This window comes from Somniosus microcephalus, chromosome 15 (assembly GCF_052327205.1).
Source record: "Somniosus microcephalus isolate GS21.2 chromosome 15, FLI_Smic_1.0, whole genome shotgun sequence".
Classification (NCBI taxonomy): Eukaryota; Metazoa; Chordata; class Chondrichthyes; order Squaliformes; family Somniosidae; genus Somniosus; species Somniosus microcephalus.
Window position 1 is genome coordinate 59,216,384 of NC_141001.1, and position 18,892 is coordinate 59,235,275.

Sequence of the window (18,892 nt, forward strand, 5' to 3'; positions counted from 1 at the left end):
GGTAGAACTGAGAAATACCATGGGGCAGAAAACATTAGTAGGAGTGGTATATAGACCTCCAAACAGTAATGCTGAGGTTGCGGATGGCATTAAACGGGAAATTAGAGAAGCGTGCAATAAGGGCACGGCAGTTATTATGGGTGACTTTAATCTACATATAGATTGGGCTAACCAAATTAGTAACAATACTGTGGAGGCGGAATTCCTGGAGTGTATACGGGATGGTTTCCTGGACCAATATGCTGAGGAACCAACTAGAGATCGAGCCATCTTAGACTGGGTATTATGTAATGAGAAAGGATTAATTAGCAATCTTGTGCGAGGCCCCTTGGGTCAGAGCGATCATATGATAGAATTCTTCATTAAGATGGCGAGTGAAATAGTTGACTGAGACTAGGGTCCTGAATTTAAATAAAGGAGACTACAATGGTATGAGGTGCGAGTTGGGTAAGATTGATTGGGGAATGTCACTCAAAGGGGTGACGGTGGGTGGGCAATGGCAAACATTCAAAGATCGCATGGATGAACTACAGAATTTGTTCATCCCAGTTTAGCATAAAAATAAAACAAAAAGGTGACTCAACCGTGGCTAACAAGGGAAATTAGGGATAGCATAAGATCCAAGGAGAGGACATATAAATTGGCCAGAAAAAGCAGTAAACCTGAGGATTGGGAGCAGTTTAGGATTCAACAAAGGAGGACAAAGGATTAATTAAGAGGGGGAAAATAGAGTATGAGAGTAAGCTTTCAGGGAACATAAAAACTGACTGTAAAAGCTTTTATAGATATGTGAAGAGAAAAAGATTGGTGAAGTCCAGCGTAGGTCCCTTGCAGTGAGAATCAGGGGAATTTATAATGGGGAACAAAGAAATGACAGACCAATTAAATACATACTTTGGTTCTGTTTTCACAAAGGAGGACACAAATAACCTCCCAAAGATGTCAGGGAACATAGGGTTTAATGAGAGGGAGGAACTGAATGAAATCAGTATTTGCAGGGAAATGGTGTTAAGGAAATTGACGGGATTGAAGGCCGATAAATCCCCAGGGCCTGATAATCTACATCCTAGGGTACTTAAGGAAGTGGCCCTAGAAATAGTAGATGCATTGCTGGTCATCTTCCAAAATTCGAAAGACTCTGGAACAGTACCCATGGATTGGCGGGTAGCTAATGTTACCCCACTGTTCAAAAAAGGTGGTAGAGCGAAAACGGGGAATTACAGACCGGTAAGCCTGACATCGGTAGTGGGGAAAATGCTAGAATCCATTATAAAGGATGTAATAGCAGAGTACTTGGAAAAAAGTGACCGGATCGGACAAAGTCAACATGGATTTACAAAAGGTAAATCGTGCTTGACTAATCTACTGGAATTTTTTGAGGATGTAACTGGTAAAATAGATAAGGGAGAACCAGTGGATGTGGTGTATTTGGATTTTCAAAAGGCTTTCGATAAGGTCCCGCATAAGAGATTAGCGTGTAAAATTAAGGCACATGGGATTGGGGGCAAGGTATTGACTTGGATAGAGAACAGGTTGGCAGACAGAAAGCAAAGAGTTGGAATAAACTGCTCTTTTTCCGAGTGGCAGGCAGTGACTAGTGGGGTACCGCAGGGATCGGTCCTTAGACCCCAGCTATTCACAATATATATTAATGATCTGGATGAGGGAACTAGATGTAATATCTCCAAATTTGGAGACGACACAAAGCTGGGTGGGCGTGTGTGCTGTGGGGAGTATACCGAGAAACTCCAGTATGATTTGGACAGGTTGGGTGATTGGGCAGAAGCATGGCAGATGCAATATAACGTGGATAAATGCGAGGTTATCCACTTTGGTGTCAAAAACAGGAAGGCAGAGTATTATCTGAATGACAATAGATTGGGAGAAGGGGAAGTGCAACAAGACCTGGGCGTCCTTGTGCACCAGTCGCTGAAAGTAAGCATGCAGGTGCAGCAGGCGGTTAAGAAGGCAAATGGTATGTTGGCCTTTGTAGCGAGAGGGTTTGAGTACAGGAACAAGGATGTCTTGCTGCAGTTGTTCAGGGCCTTGGTGAGACCACATCTTGAGTATTGTGTGCAGTTTTGGTCACCTTATCTGAGGAAGGATGTTCTTGCCATGGAAGGAGTGCAGCGATGGCAGGAATGACGTACAAGGAGAGATTGGGTCGATTGGGCTTGTACTCGCTGGAGTTTAGAAGAATGAGAGGGGATCTCATCGAAACTTATAAAATTCTAACAGGACTAGACAGACTAGATGCTGGAAGGATGTTCCCGATGGTCGGGGAGTCCAGAACCAGGGGTCACAGTCTAAGGATAAGGGGTAGGCCATTTAGGACAGAAATGAGGAGGAATTTCTTCACCCAGAGAGTGGTGAACCTGTGGAATTCTCTACCAAAGAAGGCAGTAGAGGCCAATTCATTACATATATTCAAGAAGGAGTTGGATATATTTCTTAAGGCTAAAGGGATCAAGGGATATGGGGAGAAGGCAGGGACAGGGTACTGAATTTGGATGATCAGCCATGATCTCATTGAATGGCGGAGCAGGCTCGAGGGGCCAAATGGCCTACTCCTGCCCCTATCTTCTATGTTTCAAGATGCTCCTTAAAACCTACCTCTTCATCTGTCCTAATACCTCCTTACATGGCTTGGTGTCAAATTTTGTTTGATAACGGTCCTGTGTAGCACCTTGGGGATGTTTTACTATGTTAAACGTGCTATATAAATGCAAGTTATTGTTCAAAATTTTATGGACCTGGCCCAAATACTAACACTGCTAAATAAAAGCAAAAGCTAGCCTTGCATTAATGTTGCCCCTTTCCTGATTCAGACTAAGAATGTAATCATTTATTTTTTGTAGAGAGCAAAACCGTGCCTTCAGTGCCTTCCTCAACAGTGCCTTCTGTATTAAATATACACACAATGCAAGAGAGGAAAACTATTCAGCTGAGTCCCCCAGTCAGTCCGGTGCTGCCTCCTCTGGGGCCTGTGGAAACAAGACTTCAACCTCAGCAACAGCCTGTTAGTCTGCCACTGTTCAAACCTCAACCTCTGCCTCAGGTCAGACAACATCCAAAGGTGGTAAGTCTCTCCATAAGTTTGCCAAGGCTTGAATAAACATTCTTTGAGTAGGAAATAATTGAGATTTTCACTTAAAAACGGAAGGCAAAATTTTTCAACACATGGAAATTGAGTGGGAAGAGACCAGGAAATTTGGCATTCTGCAACCCTGTCACGCTTCTGCATGAATCTTGCCAATCATGATTTTCTGCTCAGGCTTAATGCCCATGTATATCAATTGCTTAAGTTTTAAAGTTTTGGGAACAGGAAAAGGCCAATTAGTCCAACCAGATCTCAACATCACCTTCCCATCACATCTCCCAATTCTTCCTTTCTCAAGGGATACATAGTTAGTTGTTCCCTGAACCCATTCTGTTTGTTTCAATTGCCTTTCATGGCTACTTATTCCTGTGTATCATTATAGAGTCATAGTCATAACGGCACAGAAGGAGGCCATTCAGCCCATCGAGTCCGCGCCGGCTCTCTCTAGAGCAATCCAGTCAGTCCCATTCCCCTGCTCTATCCCCGTAGCCCTGCAAGTTTATTTCCTTCAAGTGCTAATCCAGTCTCCCCTTGAAAACATTGAGTGTCTCCGCTTCCAACACTTCCATCGGCAGCGAATTCCAGGCCATCACCATTCGCTGCGTAAAAAAGTTTTTCCTCACGTACCCCCTGTATCTCTTGCCCAAAACCTTAAATCTGTGTTCCCTAGTCCTTGTACCATCATTTAGTGGGAACAGCCTTTCCCCGTCTATCCTATCCAAACCCATCATAATCTTGTACACCTCCATCAAATTACCCCTCAAAATCCTTTGCTCTAATGGAAACAAATCCAGCTTCTCCAACCTGTCCCTGTAGCTAAGATCCCCCATCCCCGGAACCATTCCGGTAAATCTCCTCTGCACCCTCTCAAGGTCCTTCACAAAGTGTGGTGACCAGAACTGGACGCAATACTCCAGTTGTGGCCTAACCAGCGCTTTATAAAGGTTCAGCATAACTTTTCTCTACTTTTGTACTCAATACCTCTATTTATGAAGCCCAAGATCCAATATGCTTTGCTAACCACTCTCTCAATATGTCCTGCCATCTTCAGGGACCTATGCACATTAACTCCCAGGTCCCTCTGTCCCTGCACACTCTTTAAAACTGTGCCATTAAGTGTATATTGCCTCTCTCTGTTCTTCTGCCAAAATGCATCACCTCACTTACACTACTTAAATTCCCTATTTAATCCTGAATTTTAAATTTTGTCCCCTAATTTTTGAATCCTGCAACTTGCCTCAATCAGTTTTAGCTGTATTCATTATAGTTTTGAAAACTATTATTATTTCTAACTCACTTTTCTAGCTGCCTAATCTTGCCACATAACTTAGATTCCTGAGATATGGTATCATCTTGGTTGCCCTATATTGACATCTCTCAAGGGCAATATTCTTTATGGTGCAGTGATCAGTACTCCAACTGTGGCCTTACCAATGTCTTGTACAGATTTGTCATCAGCTTAATAATGTCTCTTTATTAAACTTATTAATTTTACTAAAAATCTCATGTAGCTAGAGGATCAAGCTCCTCCTCGACCACCCCTCCCCCATATGTACAGTCCTGATGACCAGCCACCAGCTGTACCACCTCTTCCAAAAGATGCTACAGTTATCAGGCACACGTCAGTCCGGGGACTGAAACGCCAATCCGATGAAAGGAAGAGAGACCGGGAATACGGCCAGTATATGAATGGAGATTACAAGGTAAGCAAATGAAGGATAACTTTCTATCATTACCAAGAAAATGGCCATTTGCATTATATGACTGCATATAATGAAGACAAATTGAAGTTTTTTCACACCAAATCATTGTGGTAATTGTTTTTTTTGCAACTGCGGGGTACTTGTACAAGGCAGAATTTTAAAAATATAGAGCAGTACAAAATCAAATTTAACTTGTCTAAACAAAGTATAATTTTGCAGATCACAAGGTAATTATGGATGAGGAAGAAAAACAGAAAATGCTGGAAATACTCAGCAGATCAGGCAGCATCTGTGGCGAGAGAAACATCATTAATGTTTCAGGTCGATGACCTTCCGTCAGAATTTTCGTCATTGACCTGAAACATTGGGGGTGATTTCGTCAATGGGGGCGCATTGGAGGCGCGACTGCTGCTTGTCGGATTTCAATCCTGCCTCCATTGACTTAGGGCCAACCCATGCTATTTTCCCTTGATTGATCTTATTAAGCCCACCCAGCAGGCCAATTAAGGGGAAGTAGGTTACAGAGAACGTCAGTGTATGACGTTTCATCTGTCAAAAATTTTTGACAGATGAATTGTCAGCATTTGACAGCTCTGTGAAGCTGTCAAACACTGACATTCTCTGTTGTTTGATGAGTTCTTGTATTCAAGACTCATCAAACCTCTTGTGAGCAGAAATTAGATGGCTGTTGCATCGGAGAATGTCATCTCTGTTGGTGAGATGCGAGAGTCTCCGCATCCCCAACGGTTGAAGCCTGCAGGAAGAAACAAAGGTAAGTAAACATTCTCTCTCACTTTCCACTCAACTCACACACTTCCCTCTCCACACTTCCCATCACTTACCTCCACAGTACACTTTTGCACCCCTCTGACCCCCGCAGATCCACTGTTTACCTCGGTGACCCTGGTGGGGTTTCCCGACGTCGGGAAGCCCCCGCCTCTGGTGGAATAATGGGGATAATCCTCTTAACTGCCTGTTAACTACCTCCAGGAGACGGGACCCGCCTCTTGGGAAGATGGCACGGAGGCGGGTTGGGTGCAGGATGGGCACCCGCCCCCAGATTCTGCCATTTTCCCGGCAGTCCCGCCTCCAAACCCGCCTCCCCAGGGCTGGCAAAATCCAGCCCATTAACTCTGTTTCTCGCTCCACAGGTGCTGCCTCACCTCCTGAGTATTTCCAGCATTTTCTGTTTTTATTTAAGATTTCCAGCATCCGCGGTATTTTGTTTTTGTATGGACGAGGAAGGCCATTTGGCCCTTCTAAATTCATCAATCCAGAAAGACCCTGCAGTCCTCCCATTACAGCATTTAATTGCTTCTTGAATGACTCTGGCTTTTCACCTGCTCTGCTCTGTCTGGAAGTCATTTCACATGTTGATTACTCTCTCTGTGAAGAAGAGTTTCCTGATAGTTGTCCAAATTTACTATTTACTAGTTTGACTCTGTCCCCTTGTATTACTCCCACAACTTAATTTAAAGTAATATTCCAGATTTATCTTTTTCCATTCCTTTAACTATCGAGTACATAAGATCACCTCTCGGGTACCTCCTTTCCAGGCTGAAATCCCAAGTTTCTCCTCTCTTTCCTCCAATAGTCGGATCTTTGACACTAGAGATCAGCTTAGCGACCAGAACTGCACGCAGTATTTAAGGTTTGGTCTGACCCGCCAATTTTACAGGTTGATTAGATGGCATTGCAGATTGTGGATAAAAAGGCCCATCAGTTGGATATCATCTGTCAGCTGACTGTTGATATTATTTATGAATTGTTTGGACTGAAAGTGGTTATGGGAGAGTTCAATGGATGGATTCTTAAGTGTTATATTTTTTGCTTTGTTCCAGGCAGAGCTACGTTCTTATATGAGTGAACCCGAACTCATATCACTGGGAAGCGGGCTCAGCAGGACCACAGCTGGAGCCTTGGGCCTTGACGGTGGCTTGCGGACACTGCCTGGTAGAGGTAGGTTAGGACAGATCGTAAAGTGCTAGAGAGGTTTCTTGTTTCCTTTTACTGCTGGTGTTTCTCCACTCCTGAAGGATACGGTCCATTGCCTAACCCATTCTTCATGTGTGAGCCTAAACAGCGAGTGTGGACAGCCTATTCTACAGTGAAAGGAATCACAGCCAAGCCCAATTTTGACCACATCAGATGTTCAGATATGTATACTTCACCATCCTAACTAAGGGGAGGGGCTCAAGCTAGTTGTAGCACCCTGCTACTTATTGGCTGAGATCAGCTACCTCTACACAGACTGGAGATCAGACCTGGGACTTTCCTGTTTTCTGTTGCTCAGCTAGTTACTGCCATAACCAGTTGAGCTATTGGGGAAGAACTGTTTCAAAAGACATGAAAAGTTGTGATAGTGGGGTAGAGCACCAACAAATAATGGGTTGCAGATCTGCACCGACATTCATGCTACAGTGAGGTACACAGCAGAGACCAAGAGCTTCTCCAGAGAGAAAAGGAGACAGTAAAATCAGCCCATATCACAATCGTAGTTCCTAGCATATGGGTTCACAGTGCCATTGGCAGATGTAGGTTATCAATTTGCCATCACAACAATGCCTGGCAGGTCCTAGGGGACCAATGGAAAGAATTTCACTGGAAAATAATTCAGCAGGAGTCACGAGCAGATCTCCGTGGTGGTGCTTATGGTGAGTCAGAATGTCATGTCTGAAGTATGATACCTAAAGTGTGACAGGAGGTAAGCGGGATGCTTATGGGAAATAGGTGCTATATGCAAGACTTTGATTACAAATTAGGTGCATGAATTTCTGATCTATAACATTGAAGGCTATTTCAACTCGAGTATTGAAAATGCTGCAGCTTGTGCACACTATACATTCTGATGGCCCAATTTCTGATTGGGAATTCCCTGCCCCTGGAACAGTGGAAATACACCCGCATTCTTTTTCAAAGTGTTTGTTCTTGCTCCAGATTACTGCTTCAATTTCTGTACCTCTCCTCCTCTCCTAAAGCTTTGGACTGTCTCATTAACGTTTGATTCCACAGGTTGAAGTTGACCACAGCTACCTCGCCCAAGTGGTCGTTATTCACCTGTGAGCTTTGACACTGATGGCACTGAGTGTCGGCAGAATACCCAACTGTTGAGGACACTACAACTGAGCCCAATCTTGTCCTCACCTCATAGACATAGACATAGAAGATAGGAGTAGGCCATTCGGCCCCTCGACCCTGCTCCGCCATTCAATGAGATCATGGCTGATCATCCAAATTCAGTCCCCTGTCCATGCCTTCTCCCCATATCCCTTGACCCTCAGAAATATATCTAACTCCTTCTTGAATATATTTAATGAATTGGCCTCCACTGCCCTCTGTGGTAGAGAATTCCACAGGTTCACCACTCTCTGGGTGAAGAAATTCCTCCGCATCTCTGTCCTAAATGGCTTACCCCTTATCCTTAGACTGTGACCCCTGGTTCTGGACTCCCCGGCCATCGGGAACATCCTTCCTGCATCTAGTCTGTCTAGTCCAGTTAGAATGTTATAAGTTTCAATGAGTCCACATACCTTGGGTATCCAGCAGGTGTCGTTGTATCAGGACTGGTAACCCTGGCCAATTTTCAGCTTGCTAAACTTGGGAGTTGCTAATTGTAGTACCTCTACCAGTAGTCCAGCTGAGATCAGCTAACTCACCAGAGACTGGCAATTGAATCTAGGTGTTTCTTGATCTGTATGGCTTATAGACAGATTCTTTGCCTCTGAACCATTAAATCTGCACTAAAGCCAAATTGTTAGCACCGGTGCAACATGTTGGTAGAATAATGCCCTGCACACTTGTACAAGTACTGCTTGGTATTTACTCCTTTCTCTTAGTTATTATAAGAGAAAGTTCTTTTCAGAAAAACTAATTTCCTTTCTAATGTTTTCAGGGCTGCAGCAGTCGTCGACCATAGCGTCTTACGTCACACTTAGGCGGAAAAAAAATGAAACTAGCTCTAAGGTAAAACCATTTTTAAATCTATGTTTCTTATTTGACTCACACTTGAATTCTCCCTTATACAGTAAACTGATTTTCCTTTAAATTGCAATGATGGGCATGTGCAGTTTTCATACACGGTACACTTGAAGCGCACAGCAGTACAATTATAGATTTTGTTCTCCCAATCTTGGGATGTATCTGGAGAAAACATTTTGTTTAACACTAGGGTGAGGTACTGTTGATTGCAGAGAAATCTCAGATGGTGGTAGTAGTGAGAGGACTTTCAGATGATGAATTACGAGCATTACACAAGAAATGTGTTGCACCACAATAAAGAATATTGGCTGAGGTACATTTTTTCCTGTAACGTATTGGGTCTAATGCGTTAAACATACCCACTGATAACAGTTCTGAAAACATATTCATTCTATATTAAATCAATATGGTCTGTTCCCAATGAGACCTCCTTATTTTCACTAGAAATGTAAAAAAAATTACCTGTGCATTGAGGAACTTATTCCAAGTTGAAGGCCTCCTCCTTAAATAAAATCAAATAGCTACATCTCTGTTCCCACTGCACTCTGTATTATGCGGTTCCACTTCACCACCTATGGAAGAAATGCTTATGCCTTTTCTCTCAGTTCTGTAGAAGGGTTTTGACCCGAAACGTTGACTCTATTTCTCTCTCCACGGATGTTGCCTGGCCTGCTGAGTTTTTCCAGCGTTTTCTGTTGTTATTATGGAAGAAGGAATATGGGAAGACGGAAGCCAGTGTCACCAGCTCAGTGCAGCTGAGCTCACTTTAGGGAATTTGGGGAAAACAACTGCATTCTATTCGTATTTGGTTTCTGATTCTGATCCTTAAAGATTTCTAGGAACTGATTTCCTTTTACCATTTAAGTGAATTAATAGAACAAGTTATGATGTAAAAGATAAATTCCTTCCAACTACTTTACATAGTTTTGGGTCAATATATTTCTTGAAAGATAAAAAAAATAATGTACCTTGTTCATTTTTTCCTCCCTGGGCCATGCAAGAGGGTGAATGTCCTGCTCTTTGGCTTCTACCTGTATCATTATTGACTTGGCTGAGGAAAAACAAGTAACATCAACCAAAATGGGTTAATTTAAAGTGCTACAAAGTGGCTTAATCCACTAAAACATTTCACACATTTTAAATATAATAATGCAAAATGTAATTGTGAAAAATCTTGTTTGTGTAAATGGCCTGTAAAAATAACTTCTCGTCCCTCTTTCCCTATGCTGTTGTTGCTGCAGGAAAGGCCAAAGAGTGCCTTGGAGCGTCTTTATGGAGAACACCAAAGAGGTAGAATGAGTGCGGAGGAGCAATTGGAACGTATGAAGAGGCATCAAAAGGCTTTGGTCCGCGAGCGAAAGAGAACGCTTAGTCTTGGAGAACGGCATGCCACTTCGTCCCGAACTACTTCCCGACCATTCTCTGCTGATGTTGGCTCAGTACGTTAGCTCCTCCAAAAAAAATAGTAGCAAATAAGGAATGCAATATCTGAGATAAATAGGATATGTATTTCTGCCTGAAGAAGGATCCATTTAAATAATGGGACTGATGATATGAATATTCTGTTAGATATAATCTGAAAGGATCATGAAAATTATTAGCAATTTTAGCAGAATTAACAAAACGAGTAGCTGCTCATTTTTATCAGCTTTCAAATAATGTGGAAAGGTTATCTGGTGTAACTGCAGGTAAGTCGGTATGAGGACTGTGCGGTTTGAGCAGAGTTTGAGAGTTATTAGATGGTTTTGGATTTGGAATAATGGTCCACTGGAGAAAAGCTGTTATGTTAATGGAACGTGCTTTCAGCCTAACCCACATCGTTAACCATTTCATGCGTGGAGCAGCTTGAGCCTCTCAGAACCTTCTGCAGCAGTTTTATGACTAGTACAATTTTTTTATTAAACAGGAAAATGAAATTATTTTTGAAAACCATTTCTAGAATTTGAAGATGCCAAATGTTGTCATTTTGTACTTGTAAAAAAAAAACTATTTAAATTGAATTAGGAAACTTGTATTGGTGTTTTACTATTGTTGAGTATTATTGTCTGAAAAATTTCAACTAAAATGCTTTTTTTGATTCTTGGAATTAGAAAGTACTTTAAATAATCCCAGTTGTCAATGGATGTGGATTAAACAAATAGATCAGTAATAATTGATAGTCAGGTTTCTTGCCATTGATGAAATTGGATTTTCAACTGAAGTTGCTGATAAGGCTCAATGTTTTTGTACTGATTGCTGAAGGGCATTAAACAACAATGCTGCAGCCAGTACAATCAATATGTTGCTTCTCTAGGAAATAAATCTTGTAAGTGAATGGTGATCCCTCTCCATCACTAACCATGTGCAATTAAACCACTCATTTGCAGTTAACCTAGAGTGCAGTATTAGACGCTGCAGTAGTACTACCAATTGTATTCTGCACTGTACCTTTTGATTTTTCCATGCAAATCCTTTATATCTGAATCAATGCACAAGTTACCCAACTGTTGGCAATCTGTCACCCATTTCTCATGCTTTCATTATTAAGACCTCTACTTACTTGTCAGTAACATCTAACAGGATCCCTTGTCTTTTGTGTATCACCAGGCCTCACTGTGTTTGTGTAGCTATGCAATATGGTGCTAGTCTAGTAATGCAGTACTTGCAACCCATTTCAGATCCTTATTCTGTCTACCTGTTTCCTTTTGGACCTAATATTTCAAAAATTAAGTCACTTTAACTCATCCTTAAGTCAAACAGCTAAATGGCAGTGATTTCTGTTACCAGTTTATTGCATTCCTGAATGTTCTAACATCCTTTAAAGGTAAAAAGGTCTGTTGTGAGTGACCATGTTGATATCAAGTGTCCAAATAGTCTCTGATTCAGTTGGCTTTTAATCTAGCAGAATTGTACTGGTTTAGCATAGTACATTGAATACTTTGGATCACTCTGCTGCTGTTTTGTTACCTTTGATCATTTTGGATTTAAAAAAATCTGAATTCATAATTTTCAATTAAGTTTCAAAATAGCAGCTTTACGTCATTAGCGACTATTTGCATAGATTTGGACATTGATTGTTTTAATGTACAGATTTCAGCATGTGTTGATACTTGTTACAAAATCACTGCCTATCTTTGGAAATAACACCAGTCGAATCTAACATCCTGAGGGGTCAGGAATGGGAAAAAATATTTTAATATATACATAAAACCGCTTGGAACTGAATTGTAAAACAAATAATTTCATTATCTGGAGTGTATTTTGCAGAAGTGCCCTTAACATGATAAACCAAATGCCTGCACTTTTAACAGATGATTTTATATGTACATTTTCTGGTTTACCAGCATTTGTGCTAAACTGAATTTTTAAAATGTGTAAAATAACTGCCAGGATATCCAGTGCAAAACTGTATACTGTAAAATCCCATGTATAAATTGCATCTTCATTACCAGGTTATGTCTATATAGAAAGGTGTGGCCTGTATACCAGTGCAAGTTCATAAAAAAAAAATACACAACTTTTAACCAAAACAGCCACCTTAAAAATAGGATGCAATTTGTACACAGGTGTGATTTATAATCTAGATTTTATGGTAGCTAATAGCAAATGAAACAACATGGTTGTGGTAGATGCCATTTATTTGTTATTTAACTATAAACTCACACATCAAATGTAGTTTGCTATTGTATGAACAGCAAATAAATCTGATAATTAAGACATTAATCTGTGATGGATTTTCATTATCACTTTGACTCATCATTTTCAATGTATTTTATGTACTGATGATTAACCCCATCACATTGAGGCCTGGTTCTAGATACAAACTGTTTGTTCATTTGTTAGTGTTTTCCTGCACACACACGTACGAATAATCTCTTAGAATGAAAGAGTTGCATGTGAATGTAATATTCCTGGAATTGAAAGGATCATCTTGTGACTTCATTCATCAGAAAGCTAAATATGATCTATGAACATCGACTTTCAATACTTCTGACTGTGTGACAGACTATGTGGCTTTGAAATAAAGTGGTGAACTTTCTCTGCTTTACTTTTCTCACTTTCCCTGACTTGTGTCACATTTGGTGCTTGTGCATTATCAATTCAGGAACAAAGAGTGGTTGAAGTATTTGCTTCATATGACTAAATGGAATTGGTGACTACCTAAATGGATGTATAAATATGGCTCCAATTGTCACTTTTTTTTGTGCCTTGAGCATGTCATACATCAGTTACTCTTAAGAGGCTTGGTTTAAAAACTATTTTCCTAATTTAATTTGTACATATTTTGTGCATTCAATTGGATAGTTTTACAGTGGGGAGAGATGTGTTTGCTGCTGTCTTTGAAGAAGCTCACCAGTTGACATCTGTGCATTACAGTTTGTCTCTTCAAAATAAGTCTTTGGGTTCTGTGATTAGTAATGGAGGTTCTGCTTAATTTTCAGATCTCTTCTGCATAATGTGACTTTAACCCAAGTCACCTCTCTGAATAGAATTGTTTGCTTGCCTGACTTTCATTATTTTAAAGTTATTATTTTCACTGCACAAGTACCCCAGTGTACAGAATTTTAAAGTTGAACAAGGTAGTGTAAATTTCAGACATGCCTTTATCAAGCTATTTCAGCCACAGGAAGCCCTATATTATTGGAACAAGTGCCTTGTGCCATTGCTGAACAGTTATGCTTCTCCCCAGTCTAGCTCTCTACACTGCTCTGTTTTATACTAGTACATCTCCCAATAGGTTGTTGAAGTTATTTGGATTTCTATTGCATTGCATTTTGTTGGTCCAAACTTAAACAGCCTCCTCCTCTTCTTCCACAGACAGACCAATTGAATATAGTGCACCTGGTCCAGTTTGAAGGTTGATTCACTTTTCTCAATTGGCAATTTGACAATCACATTCCTATAAGCCAGAGTTTTCTTTTTGATGAGGGAGGTAGAGTATTGGTGGCTCTTTGAAACTGATTTCAATGCTGTCAAGCACAAAGTTAAAAAGAATTGCATACCATAACTTGTCAGGTACACAAGTTATGACATACCAAATACCACGCTCCTCAGTGAAGCAATGCAAATGAACATAGCCAATTCCCAGACTGACCGAGTAAACTATTGGCATCTAATTTTCAAGAAGCTGTGGGCAAGTATCTGTGGTAATCCATGCCAAGTCATTATTAAGTGTTGGTGGAACAAAATGTAGAAGCTCTGAATGATCAGCATTGCTATTAACATTGATGCCAGAATTAGTCACTTGGTGGTGATTTTCCACATGGTATTGGCCATTGGGTAGAAGCCACAATGTTCAGTGTTGAAGTTCCAAGACTTGCCTATTCAAGTGCACACTTATTCAATTCAGATCAAAGATTCACTGCACAAGTACCTCAGTGTACAGGATTTTAACATTGAATAAGGTAGAGTAAATTAGAGACATGTCTTTATCAAGCTGTACCAGCCACAGGAAGCCCTATTTTATTGGAACAAGTGCACCAGAGAAGGATGGCCTTTATTGGACTGAGAGACAGCAGGTATCAAGCCAGCAGCTAGGGTGCCTGGCTGGAGATAGCCATAACGATGAATACCCACCGCTCCATTCAGAGGACTTGACTGTAGTGCCATAATAAGTTGAATGCCTCGTTGTGCACTAAGGTAGGAAACCCCACCATAACTTTGTATTAATGCTGTGTATTAAGCATGTATAACACCCAGTGTTATCTCCCCCTCCTACAATCTTACAATACTTTGAATGCTTGCCCTGATTACTCATTATGCAACAAAGTACCTTTACAACAGGAACCTATCTCCAAGTGCTTCTTTTCTCACCTCCTTAAATTGTTTTTCCCCTGATGGATCCTTCCATCTACTATAGCTGTATGATGCATGTTTAAGTAATCATATCCAATATGGGCTGCACATTGATATCCTTGTTTGTCCCTCTGACCATTTCAATTTCTCACCTCTTCTACTCTGCAGGAGAGTACAGCACAAAACGTAGGAGAGAAAATCTGCATGAGATTCCCACGAGGAGGCCCTCTTGCCACTTTGAGGAGGCAGCCCTAGTGAATCTTGGCAGAGAGGAAATTGAGGGGGCAGGGATTAGGAAAAGGAGATCTAGCCCCAGCTCAGGGTTTATACTAAACTTTTCCTTTTTTTTTCCTCCACCTATTCACTCACTCATTGGCACCAAATGATCTGTTAAAGTGCAATTCCATGTTACCTATTTTGCTGAAAGTCACATCTGAAGATTTCTTTTCAAGATGCTATTGTAACATATGTTCCTCTTTTTCTCTAGGTGTGCCTCATGAAGCCGAGTTGGAATCCAAAAAAACAGCACCTCGTAGCGTGCATTCTAATCCTGCAAAGCACTAACTCAAATACATCCACCCTGGGGGATTTTGAGAGTGAGGTTGAGGAGTGTGCACTGGGTGATACACATAGCACAAGTGAGCAGGAACAGTTGGTAGAGGCAGAGGAAGAGCAGGAATCTGCTGACCAGAGACCCATTCTCGACTGATAACCTGAATCCGGACATCAGGGAACCTGCTTTTTTTTTTAGAACAAAGTGCGAATACGGAGCATCAAAGATTGCTGCAATCATTGGAGACTGCAAAGTAACCTTCAACAAATGACAGCTAATGTGGAGGAGTCCATATTTGCACTTTGTTGATGCACGGCTGTCTCATCTGTTTTGGACAGAGTTGGGATTGTATGGAGAGAGCTGTTGGTAAGAGATTTTATAATCTAATTTCAGCCATCAGATATGAGCTCTCAGGGATCAGTCAGAGAATGGACATTGATGGTGCGCTCTCTCTCAGGTTGACAACACATCAGAATTTCCTGTTGCCCTTCCTCTATTGGCTGCACATGCACCAGCAAGTGGGCAGAGCCAGGTTCCTGCATTTGTGAAAGTTGCAGAACTGGTGAAAGGTCATCAACCTGAAGCGTTAGCCTTGAGATTACCCCCCCACCCCCCATAGAATCATAGAATGGTTACAGCACGGAAGAAGGCCTTTAGGCTGTTGAGCCCGTGTCGGCTCTCTGCAAGAGCACGTCAGCTAGTCCCACTACCTCGCCCTTTCCCCGTATCCCTGCAAAAAAATTTCCTTCAGGTACTTAACCAACTCCCTTTTGAAAGCCGTGATTGACTCTGACTCCACCACCCTTTCAGGCATTGCACTCCAGATCCTAACCACTCGCTGAGTAAAAAAGTTTTCCTCATGTCGCCTTCTGCCAATCACCTTAAATTTGTGTCCTCTGGTTCTCGACCCTTCTGCCAATGGGAGCAGTTTCTCTCTATCTACTCTGTCCAGACCCCTCATGATTTTGAACACCTCTATCAAATCTCCTCTCAACTTTCTCTGCTCTAAGAAGAACAACCCCAGCTTCTCCAGTCTATCCACGTAACTGAAGTCCCTCATCCCTGGAACCATTCTTGTAAATCTTTTCTGCACCCTCTTTCAGGCCTTCACATCCTTCCTAAAGTGCGGTGCCCAGAATTGGACACAATACCCCAGTTGAGGACAAACCAGTGTTTTATAAAGTTTAATCATAACTTCCTTGCTTTTGTACTCTATACCTCTATTCATGAAGCCCAGGATCCGGTAAGCTTTTTTAACCGCTTTCTCAACCAGCCCTGCCACCTTCAACGATTTGTGCACATATACCCTTAGGTGTCTCTGTTCAAGCACCCCCTTTAGGATTGTACTCTTTAGTTATATTTCCTCTCCTCATTCTTTCTACCAAAATGTATCACTTCACACTTTTCTGTGTTAAATTTCATCTGCCACGTGTCCGCCCATTCCACCAGCCTGTCTGTGTCCTCTTGAAGTCTCTCACTATCCTCTGCACTGTTCACTATCCTTCCAAGTTTTGTGGTGTCTGCAAATTTTGAAAATGTGCCCTGTACACCCACATCCAAGTCATTAATATATATCAAGAAAAGCAGTGGTCCTAGAACCGACCCCTGGAGAACACCACTGTGTACTTTCCTCCAGTTCGAAAAACAACCATTCACCACTACTCTCTGTTTCCTGTCACTTAGCCAATTTCGTATCCATGCTGCCACTGTCCCTGTTAGTCCATGAGCTTCAACTTTGCTGGCAAGCCTATTATGTGGCACTTTTTCGAACGCCTTTTGGAAATCCATGTACACCACATCAACCGCATTGCCCTCATCAACCCTCTCTGTTACCTCATCAAAGAACTTGATCAAATTGGTTAAGCACGATTTGCTTTTAACAAATCTGAGCTGGCTTTCCTTAATTAATCCACACTTGTCCAAGTGACAATTTTTGTCCCTGATTATTGTTTCTAAAAGCTTCCCCACTACCGAAGTTAAACTGACTGGCCTGTAGTTGCTGGGTTTATCTTTACACACTTTTTTGAACAACGGTGTAACATTTGCAATTCTCCAGTCCTCTGGCATCGCCCCTGTTTCTAAGGAGGATTGGAAGATCATGGCCAGTACCGCTGCGATTTCTTCCTTTACTTCCCTCAGCGTCCTAGGATGCATCCCATCTGGTCCTGGTGACTTATCTACTTTAAGTACAGCCAGCCTTTCTAGTACCTCCTCTTTATCATTTTTTATCCCAACCAGTATCTCTTCTACCTTCTCCTTCACTATATCTATGACAGCATTTTCTTCCTTGGTGAAGACAGATGCAAAGTACTCATTTAGCACCTCAGCATAGGTCTCCTTTTGGGTCCCTAATCACTCTCTATCCCCCCCCCCCCGCTACCCATTTACTATTTATATGCCTATACAAGACTTTTGGATTACCTTTTATGTTGGCTGCCATTCTGTTCTCATACCCTCTCTTTGCCCCACTTATTTTTTTCACTTCTCTGAATTTTCTACATTTAGCCTGATTCTCAGATGTATTCGCGACCTGACGTCTGTCTACGTGCTCTTTTCTGCTTCATCTTACTCTCGTTCTTTCATCATCCAGGGAGCTCTGAGTTTAGTTTCCCTGGGGGAAAAATTCAGTTGGTTGCACCACCCGTTAGCGCCTTAAGAGGGCGCTAAGTGGGGCGCAAACCAACTAGCGCCCAGGTGCGGCACTGCCCACGCCTCCCGCCAAATTCAGCGGGAGGTTAGTGGTGGTGCTAACTGTTAGCGCTGCACCGCTGGCGATGACATAATCGGTGTGCGCAGCGCCCCGCTCACGCCCCGGCCGCGATCTTCGGGAGCGCCCCTTGATTTACCGCTGGACGCTATGTCCGACAGGGTCAGGGTGGCGTACTTGTGGCCAGGGAGGCGCAAATTAAAGGCGAGGTGCGGGGCGGCCATTTTTGTTGTTGGCCACCTGCCTGCGCTTCCATCCCTGGCCTCCGGAACCCCCCTCCCCTTGCTGAGTGCTGGCGGCGCTCCAAGAGCCCGGCACTTCTCTTGGGTGCCGGGCTCTTTTGCCTGCACTCCCGATCCCCGGGGGCCCAGCTGGGCCCCAGATCGTGCTGCACAAGGCCCCTCCCATTTAAGAAGGGGAGGAAGGCCTGCAATACCGCAGCGCGATGTGCTGCAGCATGTGGCGCTGCGGCACGTAGCACCACGATATTCACTCGCAGCGCTCTAAGAGGGAGGCGGAGCGCTTCCAGTAGCGCCCCGCTTCCCTTTGGGGCGCAACCAACCAATTTCTGGCGCAGGGGGCGCTACTTTTAGTGCCCCGGCGAAGTTATCGCCCCGAACGGGGCTACACTGAATTTCTCCCTCCCCTACCTTTCCCCCTAGTGGGAATGTACATTGACTGTATCCGAACTATTTCCTCTTTAAAGGCAGCCCATTGTTCCATTACAGTTTTGCCTGCCAATCTTTGATTCTAATTTACCCAGGCCAGATCTATTCTCATCCCATTGAAATTGGCTTTCCTCAATTAAGTGTTTTTACTCTAGATAGGTCCCTGTCCTTTTCCATTGCTAATCTAAACCTTATGATACTACGATCACTGTTCGCTAAATGTTCACCTACTGACACTTGCTCCACTTGACCTACCTCATTCTCCAGAATCAGATCCAGCAATGTCTCCTTCCTCATAGGGCTAGAAACATACTGATCCAGAAATTTCTCCTGAACACACTTAAGAAATTTCCCCCCCCTCTCTGCCCTTTACACTATTACTATCCCAGTCTATATTAGGATAGTTGA

At 42.5% G+C, this 18,892-nt stretch overlaps 1 protein-coding gene across 12 annotated transcripts in view; it reads left to right on the forward strand.

Annotated features, from left to right (window-relative positions):
- plekha7b (pleckstrin homology domain containing A7b) overlaps window positions 1-18,892 on the forward strand; it is a 652,966-nt gene that overhangs the window by 598,646 nt on the left and 35,428 nt on the right. For all 12 annotated transcript variants that reach the window (XM_086007862.1, XM_086007863.1, XM_086007864.1 and 9 more), the window contains 5 exons: window positions 2,859-3,079; window positions 4,612-4,803; window positions 6,645-6,762; window positions 8,696-8,766; window positions 10,023-10,220. In XM_086007862.1, the coding sequence (XP_085863988.1) occupies window positions 2,859-3,079; window positions 4,612-4,803; window positions 6,645-6,762; window positions 8,696-8,766; window positions 10,023-10,220 (800 nt within the window). The remainder of the gene's footprint in view (window positions 1-2,858; window positions 3,080-4,611; window positions 4,804-6,644; window positions 6,763-8,695; window positions 8,767-10,022; window positions 10,221-18,892) is intronic.